This window comes from Solanum verrucosum, unplaced genomic scaffold (genome assembly GCF_900185275.1).
Source record: "Solanum verrucosum unplaced genomic scaffold, falcon-dt-bn FXZP01000071.1, whole genome shotgun sequence".
Taxonomy (NCBI): domain Eukaryota; kingdom Viridiplantae; phylum Streptophyta; class Magnoliopsida; order Solanales; family Solanaceae; genus Solanum; species Solanum verrucosum.
The window spans coordinates 384,382-405,730 of record NW_026020118.1 but is presented as its reverse complement, the minus strand read 5'-3'; the positions used below and the strand labels follow the sequence as shown (position 1 = coordinate 405,730).

General features: G+C 35.5%; 1 protein-coding gene across 1 annotated transcript; it reads left to right on the top strand.

The window, feature by feature from the left end:
- Positions 1 to 9,257: 9,257 nt before the first annotated feature.
- LOC125825709 (protein EFFECTOR OF TRANSCRIPTION 2-like) lies at positions 9,258 to 12,555 on the top strand. Its single transcript, XM_049505024.1, has 3 exons — positions 9,258 to 9,385; positions 9,997 to 10,368; positions 10,904 to 12,555. The coding sequence occupies exons 1-3, from the start codon at positions 9,296 to 9,298 to the stop codon at positions 11,876 to 11,878; spliced, it is 1,437 nt and encodes a 478-aa protein (XP_049360981.1). The 5' UTR covers positions 9,258 to 9,295; the 3' UTR covers positions 11,879 to 12,555.
- Positions 12,556 to 21,349: the final 8,794 nt, after the last annotated feature.

The following is a 21,349-nucleotide window of genomic DNA, read 5'->3' as shown; positions in this document are numbered from 1 at the left end:
TGAATGGGTAGTCTTTATCGGCAAAAAGTGGGTTCATTTAGTCATTTGATCTACAATCACCCAAATGGAATCATGTTGCCTGCGAGACCGCGACAAACCAGTAATAGAGTCCATATTGATCATCTCCCACTTCCATTCAGGAAGTTCTATATTCTAGGCCATACCACCAGGCCTCTATGCTCTACCTTAACTTGTTGGCAATTCGGACAGTTAGCAACGAACTCTGCAATGCCCTTCTTCATACCACTCCACCAATAGACTTCTCTCATGTCACGATACATCTTTCTGGAACCCGGATGGATACAATATCTGGAGCTATGAGCTTCCTCCATGATCCTTTCTTGAAGTTCATCGACCCTTGGCACACAATCTACCTTGATACCTCAATACACCATCTCCCCTTTGTTCAAAAGTCATCACTTTCTTCTTATGAACATTTGCCTTTAATTCAAGCAAAGTAGGATCTTGGTCCTGTTTCTCTTTCACTTCAGACACTAATGATGATTCAGCCCTATTCATCACCACTACTCCTCCTTCGTTGGAATCCATTAGTCGAACTCCTAATCATGCAAGTCTATGCACATCTTTTGCTAACTCTTTCTTGTCTTCCTCAACATGGGCGGTACTACCCATAGACAATCTGCTCAAAGCATCAGCAACAACATTAGCCTTACCAGGGTGATAGAGAATAGTCACATAATCCTTGAGTAACTCCAACTATTTCCTATGCCTGAGATTAAGCTCTTTTTGACTAAACACATACTGAAGACTCTTGTGATCGGTGAACACATCTACATGAACAGCATAAAGATAGTGATGCCATATCTTCAAAGCAAACACTACAGCAGCCAATTCTAGATCATGGGTTGGGTAATTCTTCTCATGAACTTTAAGTTGTCTAGAAGCATAAATAAGCTATAACTTTACCATTTTGCATCAATACACAACACAGTCCAATTCTAGACGCATCACAATATACAACAAAACCTTGTATACCCTCTAGTAATGTTAATAATGGGGCAGTAGTCAACCACTTTTTCAATTCCTGAAAGCTTTTCTCACAAGCTTCAGACCATTGAAACTCAATTGTTTTCTGAGTCAACTTAGTCAAAGGGGATGAAATGGATGAGAACCCCTCGACGAACCTTCTATAATATCTGGCTAACCCCAAGAAACTCAGTTGGAGATGTGGGTCTAGGCCAATTCTACACTACCTCTATTTTCTGAGTGTCAACTCGAATCCCATCACCGGAAACAATATGGCCTAAGAATGCCACGGACTCAAGCAAAAATTCACACTTAGAGAATTTAGCATACAACTCTTAAATTTTGAGAGTTTGGAGAACTATTTTGAGATGGCTAACATGATCTTCCTCATTCCTCGAATATAATAGAATATCATCAATGAATACGATAACAAACATATCTAAATAAGGGTTGAATACTTTATTCATAAGGTCTATGAACATTGCAGGAGCAATAGTTAAACCGAACGACATGACCAGAAATTCATAATGACCATAGCGGGTCCTGATTATGTTCTTTGGGATATCACTTTCTCTTACTCTCAATTGATGATAGCCTAATCTGAGGTCAATCTTAGAAAAACAAGTGGCACCTTGAAGTTGATCAAAGAGGTCATCAATTCTCGAAAGAGGATACTTATTCTTCATAGTAACCTTGCTCAACTGGCTGTAATCTATGCACATTCTAAGGGAACCATCTTTTTTCCTCACAAATAAGACCGCAGCGCCCCAAGGTGAGACACTTGGTCGATTAAAACCCTTCTCAAGGAGATCTTCTAACTAGTCTTTTAACTCTTTCAACTTTGTTGGTGCCATTCTATACGGCGAAATAGAGATAGGACGAGTATCAGGAAGAATATCTATACAAAGTCTATTTCTCTCTCAGGAGGGACTCCAGATAGATCATTTGGAAAGACTTCTAGAAACTCTTTTACTAATGGAATTGAGTGAATAGAAGGTGTCTCAACACTAGAGTTATTAACTCAGACTAAGTGATAGACACACCCCTTGGAAACTAACTTTCTCGCCTTAAGGTACAAAATGAAACGACCCTTAGGCACTACTGAACTACTCTTCCACTCTGTAACTGGCTCATTAGGAAACTAAAACTTAACAACTCGAGTCCTACAATCGACTGAGTCATAACACGCATGCAGTCAGCCCATACCTAGAATGACATCAAAATCTACCATGTCTAACTCAAACAAATCATCCATGGTGCTCTTGTAATTGAAGAAAATGGTACAATCACGATAGACTCTCTCAACTAGAATAGACTCACTAACAGGTGTAGAAACACTGAAGGGCTCAAGAAGTTTCTTAGGAAGAACATCAAAACTCATTGCAACATAGGGAGTCACAAAAGATAGACTCGCTCCTGGATCTATCAAAGCATAAACATCAAAATTAAAGATTTTGATCATTACTAGTGACAACATCTAGCGAATCCTGTTGCTATTGGCGACTAGTAATAGCATACAGATGGATTTCTCCTCCGTCTGCCCCTGAAGTAGCTCCTCTAGATGCAGCTCTTTCTGGTGGAGCAACTGAAGAAGATTGGGCTTTATTACCCCCATTAACATTACCTTGTCTGTTCTTAGGGCAATCTTTCATGAAAAGACAGTTATGAACACACTTGAACCAACTAGGGAGCCATCATGACACACTCTTGAGTGAGTCCTACCAAACTTAGCACATGCAGGAGTCCCATTACCTCCTTGTGCCACACTACCTTGAGATTGCGAGATCTAGCTCTAAACTTTTGTAAATTTTAATTGTTGAACTCACCTCTGTTCCTTGGTGCAGGTGCACTAGCAGATGATGGAGAAGGTACCTTTTTCTTATGATGGAAATAAGACAGGTTTGCATTACTCTTTTTAAGCCTAGACTCATTCCTTAATGTCTTAGCCTTCTTTTTTCTAAACTGTTCTCTATCTCTTAATTTGTCCTCCTCAACCTGTTGCACATGGATCATCAACCTAGCTATGTCCATATCTCCTATCAGCATAGCTGCCTTGCCTTCCTTACTTGATAGACTAGACAAACCATCAATGAACATAGCCCAACTCACAAGTTGTGCACCTTTGGCTTTATTCTTTTTCCAATGATCAAACCAGATTCTAGTGACTCCCTTCAATTGGTAAGCAGCTAGTTCCACTCGCTCAGCATCAGCAACATGCATCACCTCAAATAACTTTTGCAACTCTTCCATAAAAATTTGAGATCTTCAGTGGCACTTGAACCATTGAAGTTTGGAGGATTCATCCTTGAGAACTCACAGATCCTTGAAGTATCAATCACTTCCAAACGATTCCCTCTTTGTTGCCCAGCTTGATTGGTCACAACTTGGCTTAACATACGGGCAGCTTCACGGAACTCAGCATTGGTTACCTATCCTTGGGATTGCACTTCTGGTGCATTAGGTACTCCTTTTTCCTCAACATTCCTCCCAGCAGGACTACCTCTGGCAGCTCTTCGTGGAGGCATAATCTGAAAGATATGCACAAGCACGAATTAGAAGAAACCTTTTAGAGATAAACTTTATTTCACAAAATGAGTATGAAAGAAATGAGATAGTTCCTAAATGTCGCAGCCTCCTAATTATATATGTGGCGCGCTTCACACCGATAATTAGGACTCTACAGACAGGATTTCATCGACACCCCAGGACTCTTGAACTCTATGCTCTGATACCAAGTTTGTCAAGTCTCGAGCCTACACCCTCAGCGCGACTGGCACTCAAGTACTATTGTTGGCCCCAGGCAAACCCTTGGCCTGTCTTACTACTCAGTGGAAGACTTTACTCGACAAATATAAGCTCATGAAATAAACTTAGAATGTTATAAAGGAAACATTCAACTAGACAATGAGGCAACTCAAGTCTTATAATAAATTAACTGAAATGAACAAGACTAATGAACTAATAATGTCTAACTATCTAGAAGCCTCTAATACTGTGAGGGATGTCTGGACAAGACCCCCGATCATCCTAACAAAGTTGAAATGACAAAACATAATAAAAAGGGATCCTCCAAAAACAAGAAGTCTCACCAACAACTTTGAAGCTCAATTGGATCAACAAAGCGCTGAATGTTGATCATGGTTACCTTTATCTACATCATAAAATGATGCAGGCCGAATGGCGTCAGTACATTGAATGTACGAGAATGTGAGGGGAATTCCAAAACAAAACATAAGCTTGAAATGGAACTGAAGAAACTTACCTCATCTCAACTCAACTCAACTCATTTCAATATAAAGCAGTAATAAGGATGCAGTATAAAGAAAAGTTTTGAAACATGTAGATCATAACTCAATGTATTAAAAAAACAATATTAATTTAGCTCTATATATGAAAATATATGTAACTATGTGGGAGATTCTCTAATCGACAACCATCACTATGAGCTATGTAATGATACAACGTCTTGCCTCACGCTGCCAGGGACATCCTATACTTTGCCTAGGTATAGAACCTACTACTAAGTGGATCCACTAGTCTATGCTAAAAGCATTAAGGAATCATCTAAAAAGTATGACCCTTTCTACCCATGTTGGCTACACGGTTTATGGAGACTTTGAGTTATCTGAACTCGCCCCCATATTGGTGCTCAATAATACTTCCAAAATGTAACTAGCTCATATGTTTAAAAATATAACTTCTCTGTGGTTTGTGATTATTACTCAAAATATTTCTCTTAAAAGAGATGATAATCAAAACTAGCTCAAAAGCTCTCTTGGAAATCGGTGTTTCCTTTCTTGTTTAAAACTGAAAACATTTACTCTTGGGAATACTTAGTTACCATATATCATTTTAAAGAAAATTAACTTCACTCTTAATCTTACTCAACTCAATGCTCAAGTCTTAAAACAAGTTTAAAACAATTGCAAAAGACTCTAAGAACTCTCAAGACTTGACTCTTAGCTCTACCCTGAAATTTGAATTTATGGATTCAAGGTTATGATTGATGTTTACGGATGATTTCTAGATGTTTAGAAGTCATTTAGAGTAGTAGAATCGATAGGAAGTGTTATTACACTTTAGAAGGACTCAGACGGGCTAAACAACGGAAAATAGGCGGGAGCAGGCGACTCTGGCGCACCGTTGGCGGGAGGCGCTAGCCCCTAAGTTCATAGACTACTTTTTGGCGCACCGCTAGCGCACCACACCAGCCCTGCTGGTGCATCAGTGGCGCGCTGCGCCACCCCTCCCCAGTAAATTTCGACGAATTTTTCAACTCATTTTCTTATCTTAATTTGACTAAAATCAATTTTTTTTTCTCAATTTCTCTTTAGATTCGGTTACCCAATACACATACCCAATAATCAACTCAAAAATAATTCTTAAAATCGTTATGATTATCTCAATAAACTCATCAATCACATCCTAATTCAAGAACGAAAGCAAATTCAAGAACACAACTCAAGAACATCAAAACTTCCAATTTTTATGACAAAATTACGCTGAAATTAACATGATTGGCATGTCGGTGAACGAAAACAACGCTATGTGAACTCACATACCTCTTAGGGATCAAACCCTTGGCGAAATCTGCAACGAAATCTCAAGAACTTGACGAAATCTTGACCTTTTGTCTTCTTTTCTCCTCTTGAACCTTTTTTTGATAACCCTAGTGTGAATTATGAGTGCATAAACTTAACCAAATCAGTTTAGACCCCTAATTAATTACTAAAAATGAATTAACTTGATTATGTGAGGAAAGACCAAAATACTCTTCTTAAATTCGGGTAACGTTCTTTAATTGAACAGCCGGACTTCAAACAATCATATCTCCTTCATACGAGCTCAAAATTAGCAAACTCGGTGGCATTGAAAAGATGATTCCAGGACCTTTCATTTGATACCTCATAGCCTACCTAACTAATTATGTACTGAAAGTTATGGCCATTTGAAGTTGACCCAAAACTCATATCTTAAGCTTAACTTGCAAAATTTCAGATTTCGCTATTTCCAATTTAGTTCTTTCTATTTTTAGTTCTTTTAAATACTGAGGTGTTACATGTATGCAATATCGTATTTCAAACAATGAACTTTTTTTCTCATAAGCAATGATTGATTATTTATCTGTGACATTTAATGTCACATCAGCTTGGATATATATCAATATAATCAAGATAAATTTGTCTTGATTATATATTCTGAAAGTTATGCTCTTATCTCAATTACCTTGCAAGAATAATTTTGCGAAATATACAATAGTATTCAGGACCATTAGATAAGTTATTTGAGGCAGTTCAAGATTTTATTCAGGATGTACAAAAGGCAACATCAACTGAAAATATTAAATACCAATATTATCCCTAAAACAGCCGGTTAGGCTTAGTTTTTTTTTTCGACCATTAAAATAGAGTACAACTTCAAAAGCATTAATATACAAACAACTCAATGAAGATAATAAGGGAATCTCCTAAATATCCATAATCCAGGAAAAGTAAGGAGCTCAACTCTCCCTTATATATAAGGAAAAATTACATAAATGGGCCATAAAACCCAAAATAATTACATGTTCATACTCAAATTCAAAGTAATTGAAGAAATACCAATACTCTCATAAATAATTACGGCCCATACCCCCTTCATAAAGGTTGATAATTTTCGCTTAACCAGGACTAAATCAGTATCATATATGGTATTGTTATCATTAAGGCTAATAATTTTGCTTAACTAATACGAAATTAGTGTGTGTGTATATATATATATATTTATTTATTTTTATTTTTATTTTTTTATTATTATTCTTTTATTTTACCTTAAAAGAATGAACTCCTAACTTGAATGTTAAATTACTATAATATCCCTAACTTATGTTGTGACTTTTTCGATGAGTTATGACTTTTCTGATAAGTTGTGAATTTTTTCAAAGGGTGTGATTTTTCAATGAGTTGTGACTTTTCCAAAGAGTTGTCACTTTTTGAAGGGTTGTGACTTCTCGGAAAGGTCATAACTTTTCATATAAGACACAAAAAATTCTTGTTCATACTACCCTTTGTTTACTATAAATAGAGGGGTTTCCTCTCATTTTTCAATCACATTTTTTTTTTAATCTTCTACTCTTCTTCTTCTTGCATTTTAAAATTTTTTGTGTGATTTATTGTTGTTGGGTGAGTTCGAAGTTAGCGAAATATGAGGTACCACTATTCTGATGAAGTAAATTGTTCAATCTTAAGAGGGTATATTCCTTAACCTCGAGTACTTGAGGAAAATAATTTTGATGATATAATAATTATTTTTGGCTTAGTTTATACATTAGTATGTAATGTTCCAATTTATGAAGTTAACATGATGTAGTCTAAATTCATTTGTTTTTTGTTAACAATTTCTCTTGTGATGTAGATATATGCTTCTGAATATCTTTTTCAAAAATTATTAAAATTCTCAAGAGTTAGAGAATTGTCGCGATTTGTTGCTTTTATGCTCAAGACAAAAGAATGACTTTATTTATCTATGTTACTTATGTGATTTACATTGTTAGGAAGTTTGCTTCAAAATAGTTATTACTATATATACATTGCCCTTTTGTTTTACTGATTTTACTATTTCTTAATATTTAAGTATTTTCGACGAAGGAAAGTCTATATGACTTGTAATAACCCAGTTGAAGTTTGTATTAGTTTAATTTTCATTGTAGTCTAAATTCATTTGTTTTTGTCAACAATTTCTCTTGTGATGTTGATATATGCTTCTGATATCTTTTTCTAAAATTATTAAACTTCTCAAGAGTTAGAGAATTGTCACAATTTGTTTTTTTTTATGCCCAACACAAAAGAATGACTTTATTTATCAATGCTACTTATGTGATTTAGAATGTCAAGAAGTTTACTTCAAAATAGTTATTAGTATATAAACATTGCCCTTTTGTTTGACTGATTTACTATTTCTTAATATTTCAGTATTTTCGATGAAGAAAATTCCATATGACTTGTAATAACCCAGTTGGAGTTTGTATTAGTTTAATTTTTATTGTAGTCTAAATTCATTTACTTTTTGTTAACAATTTTTCTTGTGATGTAGATATATGTTTTTGAATATCTTTTTCCAAAATTATTAAACTTCTTAAGAGTTAGAGAATTATCACGGATTTTTTTTATGCAGAAGACAAAAAATGACTTTATTTATCAATGCTACTTGTGTAATTTAGATTGTTAAGAACTTTGCTTCAAAATAGTTATTACTATGTAAACATTGCCCTTTTGTTTTACTAATTTACTATTTCTTAATATTTCAGTATTTTCGACAAAGAAAAGTTGATATGACTTCAAATAACACCAGTTGAAGTTTGTATTAGTTTAATTTTATTATTTATTTAATAGATAATTTTTATGAGATAAATTTTTTCATTAATGCAAAACATGCTTGGTTGAATAAATTGAAAAATGTTTACAAGTATATGAGCTATATCTTTGTTGGGTGTAAGATAAATATGTGATTATATATATGATTTCACAGATAGAATATATTCTTTAATTTTAATTTTTAGTTTTTTCGGTAAAAAAAAAAGAAAACTTTTCTCAATTAACTATGGACATTAGATAACTATATTTGATTTATGTACACTGTCAATCGAGAAGTCAAATATAAGAGCCAACAAAAAGAACATCATATATTATGTTATAACTTAAAAAATAAAAGTTAATATACAAAAATAGTTCTAAAAAATAAAATGTAGTTGTTCTCCACATATTCATATGACATCTAAACAGATTAAGTGCAATACACATGCAAAGCACAACTGGTTAGATGACAAGAAAAGTACACAACAAATATCGTCTATAAGGTAATATTACTGAGAAACGACTTATTATATGATTGAACCTCATCAAATTGAAATAAATATATACATTATTGCATTTAATTAATAAATTTTTTCATTGACTATCTTCATAGGTTCGTGTGAATAAGACATATATACGACGATCCACATTGAATATTCACAAAAGAATCTGCAATATTATTAGTGCAAAGCTTATTATTCAAATATTAGCTTAAATTTTCTAAATTAATAATCACGTACAACACACGTGTCAAAAAACTATTATTATATATATATATATATATATATATATTACACCATATATAAATTGATATACTATTTTATTTTACACCATAAAAATTGATATACTATTTTATACCATTTATAAATTGAAATAACTAATATATGTAATTCCGCACAAAATAAGGAAAAAAGTGGAAATAGGAGTGAGGAAAAAGAGTGGAAATACCAGCGAGTGTAGTGCAGCTGAAGAGCTCAATGGCAGCTGCTGACAAATCCTTCACCGGTTGGCTCAAACGAGAAGACTGTAAACGCACAAAACATGATTCCGCTTTCTCCGACTGGAAGGTTCCATGAAATCTCTTTCACTTTTCTTTTTCTGTTTAATTCGACAAATATTTCATTTTCGTTGCTTAGATTTAGATCTGGAGCTGTCCTTGCTTGTCTTTAATTAGGTAATTCATGATTATGGAAGTGAAGAAGTGGAGAAATAACATAGTAGTTGTAGAAATGTAGAATCTCTTTAATATTACTCCTATGTTCCTTAAGTGAATTTTTTCAGACTTTTTTCATTGTTTAAAATAATTGAATTGTTCAAAGTTTAGGATGGATGTTTGAATTTTTTTTCTATATTTTCCCTTTCCTTAATTGAAGCTTTGTATTTTTCAGAAGACTAATTACACTACTTACAAAGTAATATTTATGATTTCACAAAGGACAATTGTGGAAATTATCATTTAAATTATGTGTTTGAAGGTATGTCTTAGTATATGTGCATTGCCTCACAAATTCAATTAATATGGAATAGAGGGAGTATCTAATTTGCGAGGAAAACATAGTTCTACTGTGGTAATCTCAATTCTCTTTCTCCATGTTGGTTAGATGATGAACTGTAGCAAAGTTATATTTAGCAACTTACCTATTGTGCTTCTGATTCATCATGACTGTTTTACTGCCAGATTCTGGTTGGGCCTAATGATTGGGAGGATTATTTACTGGGGAAGGAAGGAACAGAGAGATATAGGACTCAGAACCTGCCAAACTGCACCTCATGCTCTGGAGTTTATGAACTGGGAATAGCTGTGTCACGACGAAAGACTGAGCGAGAGGCTAGCAGACTTGGCGCTGATTATATTGTTCCTGTATATGTTGGAAAATCGGATAATGTTAGGACTAGGCTGCAGCAATATGGACGTGTAGGTGCTCATTTAGAGAATGACTGTTACAACAGCGAGCTACGCGTTGATAAAAATATATCTGGTCCAAAGAGAGCTGGATTATTTACAGAAACATTCTCAAGAGGCTTCTCTATTGTTTATAGGTGGGCACCTGTAAGTACATATTTCTCCTATCTACATCTTTAAGCAGCTTGCAGATGTGTCATTTTGTGGTTTCCTGTTAGATATTGAAATGGAAAAAGATGTTTCTCGCTTGGTGATGCAAGTTATAAGTAAAACTGTTTTTTTTTTTTTTGGGATAAATGTGAAGTTAGATTTGATAATGTTACTTTTCCTTCACAAAAATTGCAATTAGTTGTTGCTTTCGCTTGTCAGTTTTCTATTTGGCATTCAGGTTAAAGCTCTCCTAGTTAGACTTAGTAATCTTGTTGATAAAATACTACCATGAGGTTCTTTCCCTAAGCTATAGATGGGTACACTAAAAGGCCAAGTTGAGTTTTCGCTTTCAGCACATCATTTTGTTCTGTTCTCTGAGAAATCATTGTGAATTGTCTGCCTGCCATGTAGTTTCGCAGTTGAGCATGTTTCAGTGAATGTAATTGCATGCTGTATTGATTATTTGTACCTTAGTTACTATGAACCATAAATTCCATTATAGGTTTTGGTAATGTTTCATGATATTTAACAGATGAATGACAATAAAGATGCAGAGAGAACTGAAGCCCAGCTGCTCGACAAATTTGATTATGCTTGGAATAAAGGAAGTAATGGTGTACGTCGCCACAATGATGTCCTCCGCAAGCTTGATGGCATTTCAAGAGAAAGTCGTTTTCCTGCTTTCATCAGGAAACTTCAACTGTCCCTTGGGAAACGAAAGGGCATTAGAATCAAGGCATGCGAGCCCCTTTTATTGGAGAATGGATCTGATTTTCATGATAGCTTCAAAAGCACCAACTTCCTTCCACAAATTTTGAAATTTGGGCGATCACAGCCAAGGATAGTTTCACTGAATTTTGGTGTAAATGGTGATCCAAATATTATTTGTGGCGTGGCTTTAGGTCATGGATCTGTCTGTATAAGGCCTCCAATAACAGGAAATAAACGATGTGCTGAGCACAAGGGAATGAAGGTAAACAGTGTAAAGTCTAAGTTGATTGCAGAAGGAAATGAGAGCACAAGATCGTGTGCGAGTATAGGTGAGGAAAATGCTCCAATTTGTGGTTTTATCTTGGATAGTGGTTCTCCTTGTGCAAGAATACCATTCCAGAGAAACAAAAGATGTATGGAGCACAAGGGATGGAGAAATCAAGGCTCCATTTCTCAGCCAATGACAGACAAAATTGGCCAGTGGACCCACAATCCTATACTGGAAAACAGGACTTCTTCTATTAATGATTGTCAGCATATTTTTTCTAGCAGAGCGGGTACACAAGACTCTCAAGATTTCTCCAGTTCTCTTATCCACCAGAACTACAATGTCATATGTGGAGTTCATTTAAATGATGGTAGTTTCTGCACCAGGCAACCTGCAGTAGGAAGAAAGCGGTGTGTAGGACATAAGGGTATGAGGGTTAAAGAGCCCATTTCTAAACAATTAGGAGTTAAAATACCAAGTTTATTTGCAGGTCAGTTGCCAAAATTAGCAGTGGAAAAAAGCATCTGAATATAGACATTCCATCAGTCAACTATTCTCCAACTTGTGGAGCAACATTGCGTAATGGTTCTTTTTGCAGAAGGAAATCTTCGTAAGGTAATAAAAGATGCTGGCAGCACAAAGGCAGGAAGAACTGAATAAGCACTCCACAACCTGCATAATGTAGTTTCATCAGTCGTGGTGCACCCTTACACAGTGGTTCCTACTGTAAAAGGTCACTGCACCAAAGGATGCAATATAGCGGTCAATGAAACTAGACTGAGGACCATAAGACGCCAGGGTACGAAGCTCAGCAGAGGGAGGATGCATGCACCTAATGGAATAGATGGGTATCCACAGGCTGTCTTAGACACAACCAATTTGAAGTTGATGTTGGCATCTTAAAGGCATGAGGGAGATGTTCAGATGTTTCAACTGGCGTAAGATATTAGCAGGTAGCATAATATGTGAGGACAGCAAGTCTTCAAATTTGTCATCCATGTGTGCTTCAAATAAAAATTATGGGAAATTCTAGTTACTAGTATGTGTATATTTACAAAGATAGTTTGCCGTGTCGCTTTGCTGTTCTGAAGACAAATTGTCCCTACGGTTTGGTCGTGCTAAACAACTTAACGTTTGCTGTTGTGAGATGAAGATGTCAGACTGATTGATATCAGTGTCTGTAATCTAATAAAACTATATAGTTCGCAGCACTTCATTCATGTTCCTTCTGTTGTCTATGTAAACTTGTCTTGAGACTTGAATAAGGAAGGTTGAATATTTATTTTTTTACATTTTGGATATCAGAAAATGTGGTAGTTACAAATTTCCGTATGTATAGTACTGAAGTTTGGTAAAGTTAAACATACAGCTTCCTATCGCACCAACGCACCTAGTGAAGGCCGTCTAGGTGTGGATACAGATCAAATTATGTAGTGACGGCTAGACTTAGCTGGCGCTCACCAGCTACTTGTACTCTGCTATTCATCTCCCTCTTCATTGAGGTCTCACTCTTGTTCCTTTTGGGAAAGAAACTTTGTTCTTCCACTCTCCTCAATGATCTTTTCTCAATATTCAGCCTTTCAGGGGTATGCTCTGGGATTTAGACCTCATTCTGAAAGGCTTATCAAAGACATGCTAAACGGAAAAGGGTCAACTATACCATTGTATTATTAGAATAATATAAATATACCTCTAGTTATAGTTTCGGTTCAAATATAACCACCCCCAATCAATTATATGTTAGTACAAAATCGTCCTTCATTTTGACGGAGGGATGCATGACATGCTAAGAATCAATGCATTCACGTCATAGGGATTGAATAAAATTAATATTAGCGTGTTTCATGACAAGTCATCACATGATTCTTTTTTCCGTTGAACCTATTTATAGGATCTCTTGTCCCAGATTGGGCTTCCTTATATATGATTCAGAATTTATGAGCTTCAATTTCATCAATCCTTGATGTGCTTTAGACTCTTTATCTTGCTAAGCCCTTAGTTTATAAATCCGCAAGAGTATCACAGGTCTTAACACAATTAATGCTGATGGTATAACAACAATCAATATGATCTCACAATATTGTGTTTTCTCCTCATGAGTCTGGATTTACCGTTGTAATAACAATTTTGTACTCTTTCAATAATATTGGTGCTATCACAATTAATCAAAATTAGAAAAATTTATTTCTCAAAATAAAGTGTTTGATAATCAATTCACTTTTTGACTAGTTGAAAGATTAAATTTTCTTATTTCAACATCCATAGTAGAGTAAGCAAATAATACAATTTGTTTTTCTCGTCTCCAACAAATAACACAAATTTTTCTCATCTGTTAAGTACTTTTACTACAAACGCAATATCAAGTCAAGTTGTTAGTCACATATATTATATTTTTATTAGGTTAGCAAACTCCTTTTTTTTTGTCACACCAGTTTTACCCAATTAAATTAAAAGGAGTTGCAAGACTCACAAAATCAACAAAACTGTATTTCACAATGTTTTCAACATAATGTGAATTGACAGAGAAAATTTCATCACATGTTTTATGGTATTTTTCATTTCAAGAATGAATTTTTTCTCACTCGAACCATTTCATGCTAAATGGCTACTCAACATATTTTTCATAGTTATTTATAACTCTCATGTTAGAGACAAAAGTCATCACAATATATCCAAACATAACATGTGATTTATTTCAAGATAAATATATGCACTTGTGATACTTTTTGTTAGAGCATTTCTCAAAAATGCAGAAACCACACTTTTCAAGACCATTTTTTTTTCTCATTTCAATAACCCCCACTATTTTAAGAATTTAAATGTCAGAGGCTTGTATTGTGATGTACGTGAGGTAGCTATCAGTTGCTCCAGTAGGCATCACTTACCCTTATATTATATCTTATTTCTATTCTAGAACTGGAGACATTCAGACTTGTTCTTTCTTCGAAATTGTATTAATGTTTAGTGGCTATTATATAACATGATAGGTTCAATTAATCCCATCTGTATGGATTTTCGTAATAGGCTCATGTGTGATTCCCCAATTGGGGTGAAGTTTCTCTCTTCCCTTGCTCTCTTACATAATCTTTTTTAGGATAGGGATTACGAGTGTCCTAGCTAGTGGATCCACATATAGCATATGCCATGATACAGAGTTCTACCTTGGCAAGTAGATTCCACCTTCTCGATATGGGAGTTACATCGGATTCCATGTATAGCTCGCTTAGTCTATTATCGGTTTGTAACACCCGGAAAATTAGAATGTGAAACTAGAGCCTTACGTGAGAGTTTTAGAGTTTGATGTGTGGGTTAATATTGTAAAATGGCTTCCCGAACTTAGGATGAGGGTTTTAGGGGTTAAACGTCAAGGTACGACCCCCCAAGGACCAACCAAGGGTCCTTGAGGAGGACCCTAAAGCCTAAACCCCAAGACTCCCCAAGACCGCCAAAAGCTGCCCAATAGTGTGAGATACAGATGGGACCTACAGGGCATAGGTCCATCCACGCCACGTGGGTCTAGCTCGTGGGTCAAGACCTCAAATTTGAGCTGCAGGTCATGACCTACGGACCTGCAGGATGGCCAGTAGCTCACCTACCCAGGTGTAGGTCATACCTTCAATTCTGCCTGAGTCTCGACCAAGGGAGGGGCAGTTTAGGTAATTCCTTTTGAGGTTAGTTTAGTGTAGGGTCATTTTATATTGTTTTAGTAGACCTATATAAGGGTTATTAAGCTATTAACTAACCCTTTACACTTCATAAAATTACAAGACCCAAATCATAACCAACTTTCTCCCAAATATTTCTCTCTCTAAAATCTCCATTGGAGAAGAAGAATAAGTCAAAGTCTAGGGTTCAAGGACTCATCTTTCCTACTCAAATTCGAGAGGAATCTTCATAAGGTATGGTAGCTTTTCATCTATGGATAGCTTTCACCCATAGAGTCCCTCCAAAACTAGATTTCAAAACTCACAATTTCCCCTAAAAGCTAGGGTTTCACTCCAAGTCATGGATTCCCTTTAAAAAACGATTTCAATGATTTAATTTATTTATATTATGATCAAATTGATGAATTGCTATTGTTTTAAGATAACTTCTTCAAGAATCCATGAATTTCCTATTTTCCCCAAATTGGATCCTAAAGTGTGAGTATTATTATATGTTGATCCAATTGAATGGATAATGGTTGTTTATGGTGTAATTACATGATTTTAGTATGATTATACATGTAGTTTTGATTTACCTAAGATTCTAGGGTGAAATTGATATGGTTAATGTTATGCCATGAAAGATGGGATTGAGGGTTTAGATGTGACCTTCTAAGATTGATGAACTTCCTTATGAATTGCTTGAGGTTAGAGCACCTAGATATGAATTGCTTAAAAGTAAAGCTTCTAGACATGAATTGACTAGATTAGGGCTTATATGATGGATCATGGTTGAGTAGTATTGGGATTGAGTTCATATGATGCTATGTCACTATAATTGGTTAAGAATGAAGCATGTGGTTAGATTACCGTGAGAATTAGCTATACATGATGATCATGTGAGTTATTGCTTAAGAGTAAGGTTTGTAGTATGAAGATGACTTCTAGGGATTTAAAGGTAAAAACTAATATGAATGAGCTATGAATGTTGAAGCTTTAAGAAGGAAGCTACTATGTATGTTGAATTGTATATAGCATTATTGTGGAAAGACTTTACCCACATGACCAAAAATATGAGTACATGAGTTTATGCATGTAATTAATGATTTACTTGAGTTATGATCATATCCATGTCTAATGTAGTGAATGCTAGATGTGTTGACTTAATATGATTCATGGTCCTTGAATGCAAGATATGAGGGTTATGCATGATTATGATATTATGTGCATGTTTTATGAACACTTTGAGAGTGAAGTGTCTATGATGATAATGTTGTTGTTGTGTCATTAAAAGGACAATCACACACACACACACCATGCATGAACATGACTATGATGTGACTAAGGTGTTGTTGAAAGGCTATTTCTCATATGCACCCTTACACATGACTATGCATGAAATGTCTATGACTTATGATTTTGTTGTGTTGATTGAAAGGCTATTCTCATATACTATGAATATGATGTGAAAGGCTTACTCACATATTAATGATTCTAAGGTTGAAAGTCCATTCTCACCTATTGAATCTATGAGCTATGTCATGATATCATTTTGGATTGATTGTTAGTGCATTCTTCCATAAACATGAACTTAAGTCAAAACTTAACATGAACTTAAAGGGAATTATGTCTAGCACCGAGTGGATATGAATATGAGATGGAAGCTTTTACGCCAGTTAGTCCGACTTCCCAAATGAAAGCTTTTATGTCAGTTAGTCCGGCTTTCTAAATGGGTTCCTTTTACGCCAGTCAGTCCGGGTTCCAAAAACAGTTATCTCATGAGATGGAAACCTTTTACCTCAGTTAGTCTGTATGTGCCCACATAGGTCTTTAGCTAGTGGATCCACCTAAGCTAATAAACGTCATTTCTACCTTAGGCAAGTAGGACACCTCTTTTCAGTGTGGGGCAATACACCGGATTCCAAGTAGTTCACATGGTCTATGTCGGTTAAGGTTATTTTCCTCTATGAACAAGAATATAAACTATGAACAAGAACATGAGTTATGTACTACTGTTCCTCTACTTAGTGTGATTGGGGGTATGTGACTTCATTCATGCATTGTACAAGTAGACTTTGAGAGTGGTCGTGGTATGTTTCTCTTATGATATGATGATTTATGAGTTAATGCATGCTTTATATGAATTATGAACATGAACATGAACATGAACTATACTTATGACTTTTCAAGGAGCTCTACTTAGTGTGAGTGGGGGTATGTGACTTCATTCATACATTGCACAAGTAGGCTTTGAAAGGGGTTATGGTGTGGTTTCCTTATGCTATGAAGATATATGAATTTATGTATGTATGATATGGATTGTTGCTAATAGTGGCTTTCCTTGTTATAAGCTATGAACATGAATGTTTCCATGTCTATGAGTATTAACTATGGATGAGACCAAAGCATGATAAGTATGAGCATGGTGGCCTAAAAGTGGTACTTAGTGTAGATGGAATTATGAGATCTTATCTATGCATTGCACAAGTATAACTTAGGGTTACTTTGTGATGGTTCTATTATGATGAGATGATCTTGGTATTTAACTATATATGTGAACTATGTCTTATGATGATTGAGGTATGCATTATGTTTATGTTGGAGGCTATGCTTGTGATTATGTTGATATCCTTTATGCTATGATGAATTGTACATGAGTTGTCTTATGAGTTACATTCCCCAATTATTTCAAAGATGATGTTCAAAATTGGCATATAGCATGGTTTCAACTAAAATGTCCATTTTAGCATGTTTTAAGGATTTTTATGCATGACTATCATACTTAGTGCATTTTTGTACTAACTCATATTTCTACATTTTCTATAAGTGTAGGGCCCGGTCGTTGAGGTGTGCTTCTTCTATTGATCAAAGCTTGGATTGATTCTCTCCACGCTCTTGGTGAGTCCTCATAGTTTGAGGACGAAAGTTATTAATTTCTAGTGTCTTTCTTACGTTCTCTTTTGAGACTATGTTGTAAAGGGATGTGACCCTTATTGATTCTCAATTGTATTAGATGGTTATTGAGACAATGTCTAGACTTCCATTTGATTTTATGAAAAGAATTCGATTGTAAAAAAATTTGAATTCCGCATCATTTCTATATATCTTATGTCATGATATGCTAAGGGCTTGTATGAGACCCCTTTGGGGTTGAGTACGCCGTGTTACATCTAGGGGGTACCCCTGGGTCGTGACACGGTTAAAGCTTATATCCCACAAAACAAATTAAGTTACTTTCGATATGTTTTATGAAGCTCCCTTATGATTTCAAGATGCATTGACCATGTTCATGATTATGATTCTCTTTAAAGGTTTCTACTATGTTTAGCTTGGTCATGCACATCATGTTTTAAATTATGTCCCCTTATGATCCTCATTTACATTTTTATGCATATTTTTCATACATAGTACACTCCATGTACTAATTCATATTTGTGCCTACATTGTTTCCCTAATGTAGGGCTTGACAATTTCTCTCCCTATGTTCGTGGCTAGTTCGCACATAGAGATTTCAAGACTTAGTGAGTCCTCATACTCTGAGGACCATGTCATCTTTATTTCTCTTCTTATGTTTTTATGTGATAGCATCCAAGGAAGCTCTACTCCATTGAAGGACAAGGATGAAGCTTTAGAAACTCCAAGGAGGCCCATAACAAGATCTCAAACCAAGGAGTTCAATGATAAGCTCAACAGGCTTCAATCGCTGATCCAAAGGTGTCTTATTGAGGAAGAAGAGCTAAAGCCCAAGGGAGAGGAATTGTCCAAATGCTACAATTATTTGGTGGCCCAAATTCAAGCCCAAGATGAGGAATTTTAAGGTCCAATTTCGTGCAAATAAGTTCAAGAAGAGTCCAAGAATCAGCTACAACAAGAGTTGCTTTCTGCCCAAGTTTTGAGAGAAGACTAGTCAAACTTTCCAAGATTGTCAAGATTCTTTTCCTAGTTGGGATTTACCTTATTTATTTATTTATATATAGGTTATTAATATTTTCCTTAGTCTATTTCTGGTCTCCTAAGTACCATTTAATGCTTTCCTAGAAGTACTAAATTTGTTCCTAGTTAGGTTACTTTATTTCCTTTCTAGAGTAGGATTCCTTGTAATTGTCTTTCTAGGGTTTGGCTGACCTTTTAGCTTCTTATAAGGGGTCTTGGACGTTCTTCCCCCTTCTCCTATATATAGGAGTCCTTTTCATTCATTAAAGACAATTTTAGATTGATATTAATAATGTTTGAGAGAGTTCTTTGAACCTTTGTGACTTGTTCTTTGAGAATTTATCTTTAAACCTTTACTAGTTTCATAGTTTAAGGTATAAAGTAACTTCTTCTTGGGATATCTTTGGTTTCTTTTTGGTATTCTTTATAAGGTGATTAGTTTCTACATACTAATTATTGTCTTTAGTTACTCATAAAGCGGTCAAGATCCAAATCTATCATTTTGATTCGTTTTCTCAAGTAAAGGCGTTAGATTTCTTCCATAAATCTATACGTTGTTACTTGGATCTTTTCAAGGCCTTAGAACATCTAATCCTTGGAAATTCGTGGATCTTTCCTTCGAATTTCCCATATTTTTAGTTAGTTTTTTTTTGTTTCTTTTCTTTGTGCTTCTGCATTCTAATATTCAATTCTCTATTTGTGATCTCCTTTAACATTGATGTTATCATTATGTTTCAGATACTTTTATGGGTTACTTCCCGACCATTTTTTTTTATTTAATAGATGGCTTTTCAAGGCTATGTTAGACTTTCTTTTTGAAATGTCAAACTATTTTCTTAATATGAGATTCTTTACTTTTGTCTATTAATTTGTATTGAATGTATGTCAAGTGGCTTGTGTAAGGCCTGTTGGGGTCTTATACGCCATGTGACGTCTAAGGTGTACTTTGGGTCGTGACAAAGTTGGTATCAGAGCACAAGGCTTTAGAAAGAGGTCATAGGATGTCTGACAAGCCACGTTGAGTAGAGTCTTGTTCATAAGTGTGAAGCGTGACACCTTTATGAATAAGAGGCTACAAAGTGTTTAGGCAATTTCACATCTTTCATTACTCTAAAGTCATTTCATATATTCTATCTCTATAAAGATCTTTCTCCTAAATTGTATTCGATTCATTTTAGGATATGACCTCTCAAAGAGCCTATGTGAGAAGGAATGCGGGAAATGACAGTGTTGAGCTTGAGGTTCCTCAAGTTCCGATTTATCCTTTTGCCAAGCAAATGACCCATGTTGAATTTCGAGCCGCTTTTCAAGTGTTGGCAAGCTATGACGACCCAAGCCAATAGAGAGGATAATGCTCCTGTGAACCCAAATGTGGGTACGATGACGGTAAGGATACAAGACTTCACTAGGATGGATCCTCTAGAATTCCATGGTTCTAAGGTTGATGAGGATCCTCAAGAGTTACTTAATGAGATTTACAAGATAGTAGGTATTATGGGATTTTCGACGGTTAAAACGGAGGAGTTGGCTGCTTAACAACTCAAGGGTGTTGCTCAAGTGTGGTTTTAACAATGGAAGAGAGAGGGATTTTGATGCGGGTCCTCTTGATTGGGAGAAATATAAGGGAGCTTTTTTTCTCATTTCTTTCCTATTGAAATTATAGAAGTGAAAGTGTTTGAATTTATTAACATCCGACAAGGAAATATGAGTCTAAAAGAGTATGCTTTGAATTTCACTCAATTGGCTAAGTATGCTCTGACTATGGTCGTTGATTCTAGGGAAAGGATGAGTAAGTTTGTGTCGGGTGTTTCCGACTTGATTGTCAAAGAATGTCATACCGCCATGTTGATCAAGGAGATGAATATTTCTCGTTTGATGATACATGCCCAACAAGTTCAGGAGGAAAAGCTAAAGGAAAGGGCAAAAGAGTCTAAGAGGGCAAGGACCAGTGATAGTGACTTTTCTCATTTTAAGTCCGGTGGACAAGGGCTTCCTCATTCTGGTGGAAGTTTTCCAGTCAAGGTTCCTCTAATGATCCGTCTCATAAGTTCAATAAGGATAGGGTGTCTAACCCTAAACCTCAAGGAGATGGTGGATATGGGTCTTTTATCCCCACTTGCCCTAGGTGTGGCAAGAAACATGACGACAAATGCTTAGCCTGTACATATGATTTCTTTTGTTATGGGAAGAGTGGTCACAAGGTGAAAGATTGCCCATTGCAAGCTAGCAAGGGTAAATATGGTAGGAAAGCTCAACCTAGTAGTTCCAGCTCGGGTGCTCCGAAGCAAAATAAATTTTATACTCTTCAAACTCGACAAGATCATAAGGGTTCTCTGGATGTGGTGATCGGTATGTTGAAAGTCTTTCATCTTGATGTTTATACTTTACTTGATCCAGGTGCTACCTTATCGTTTGTTAATCC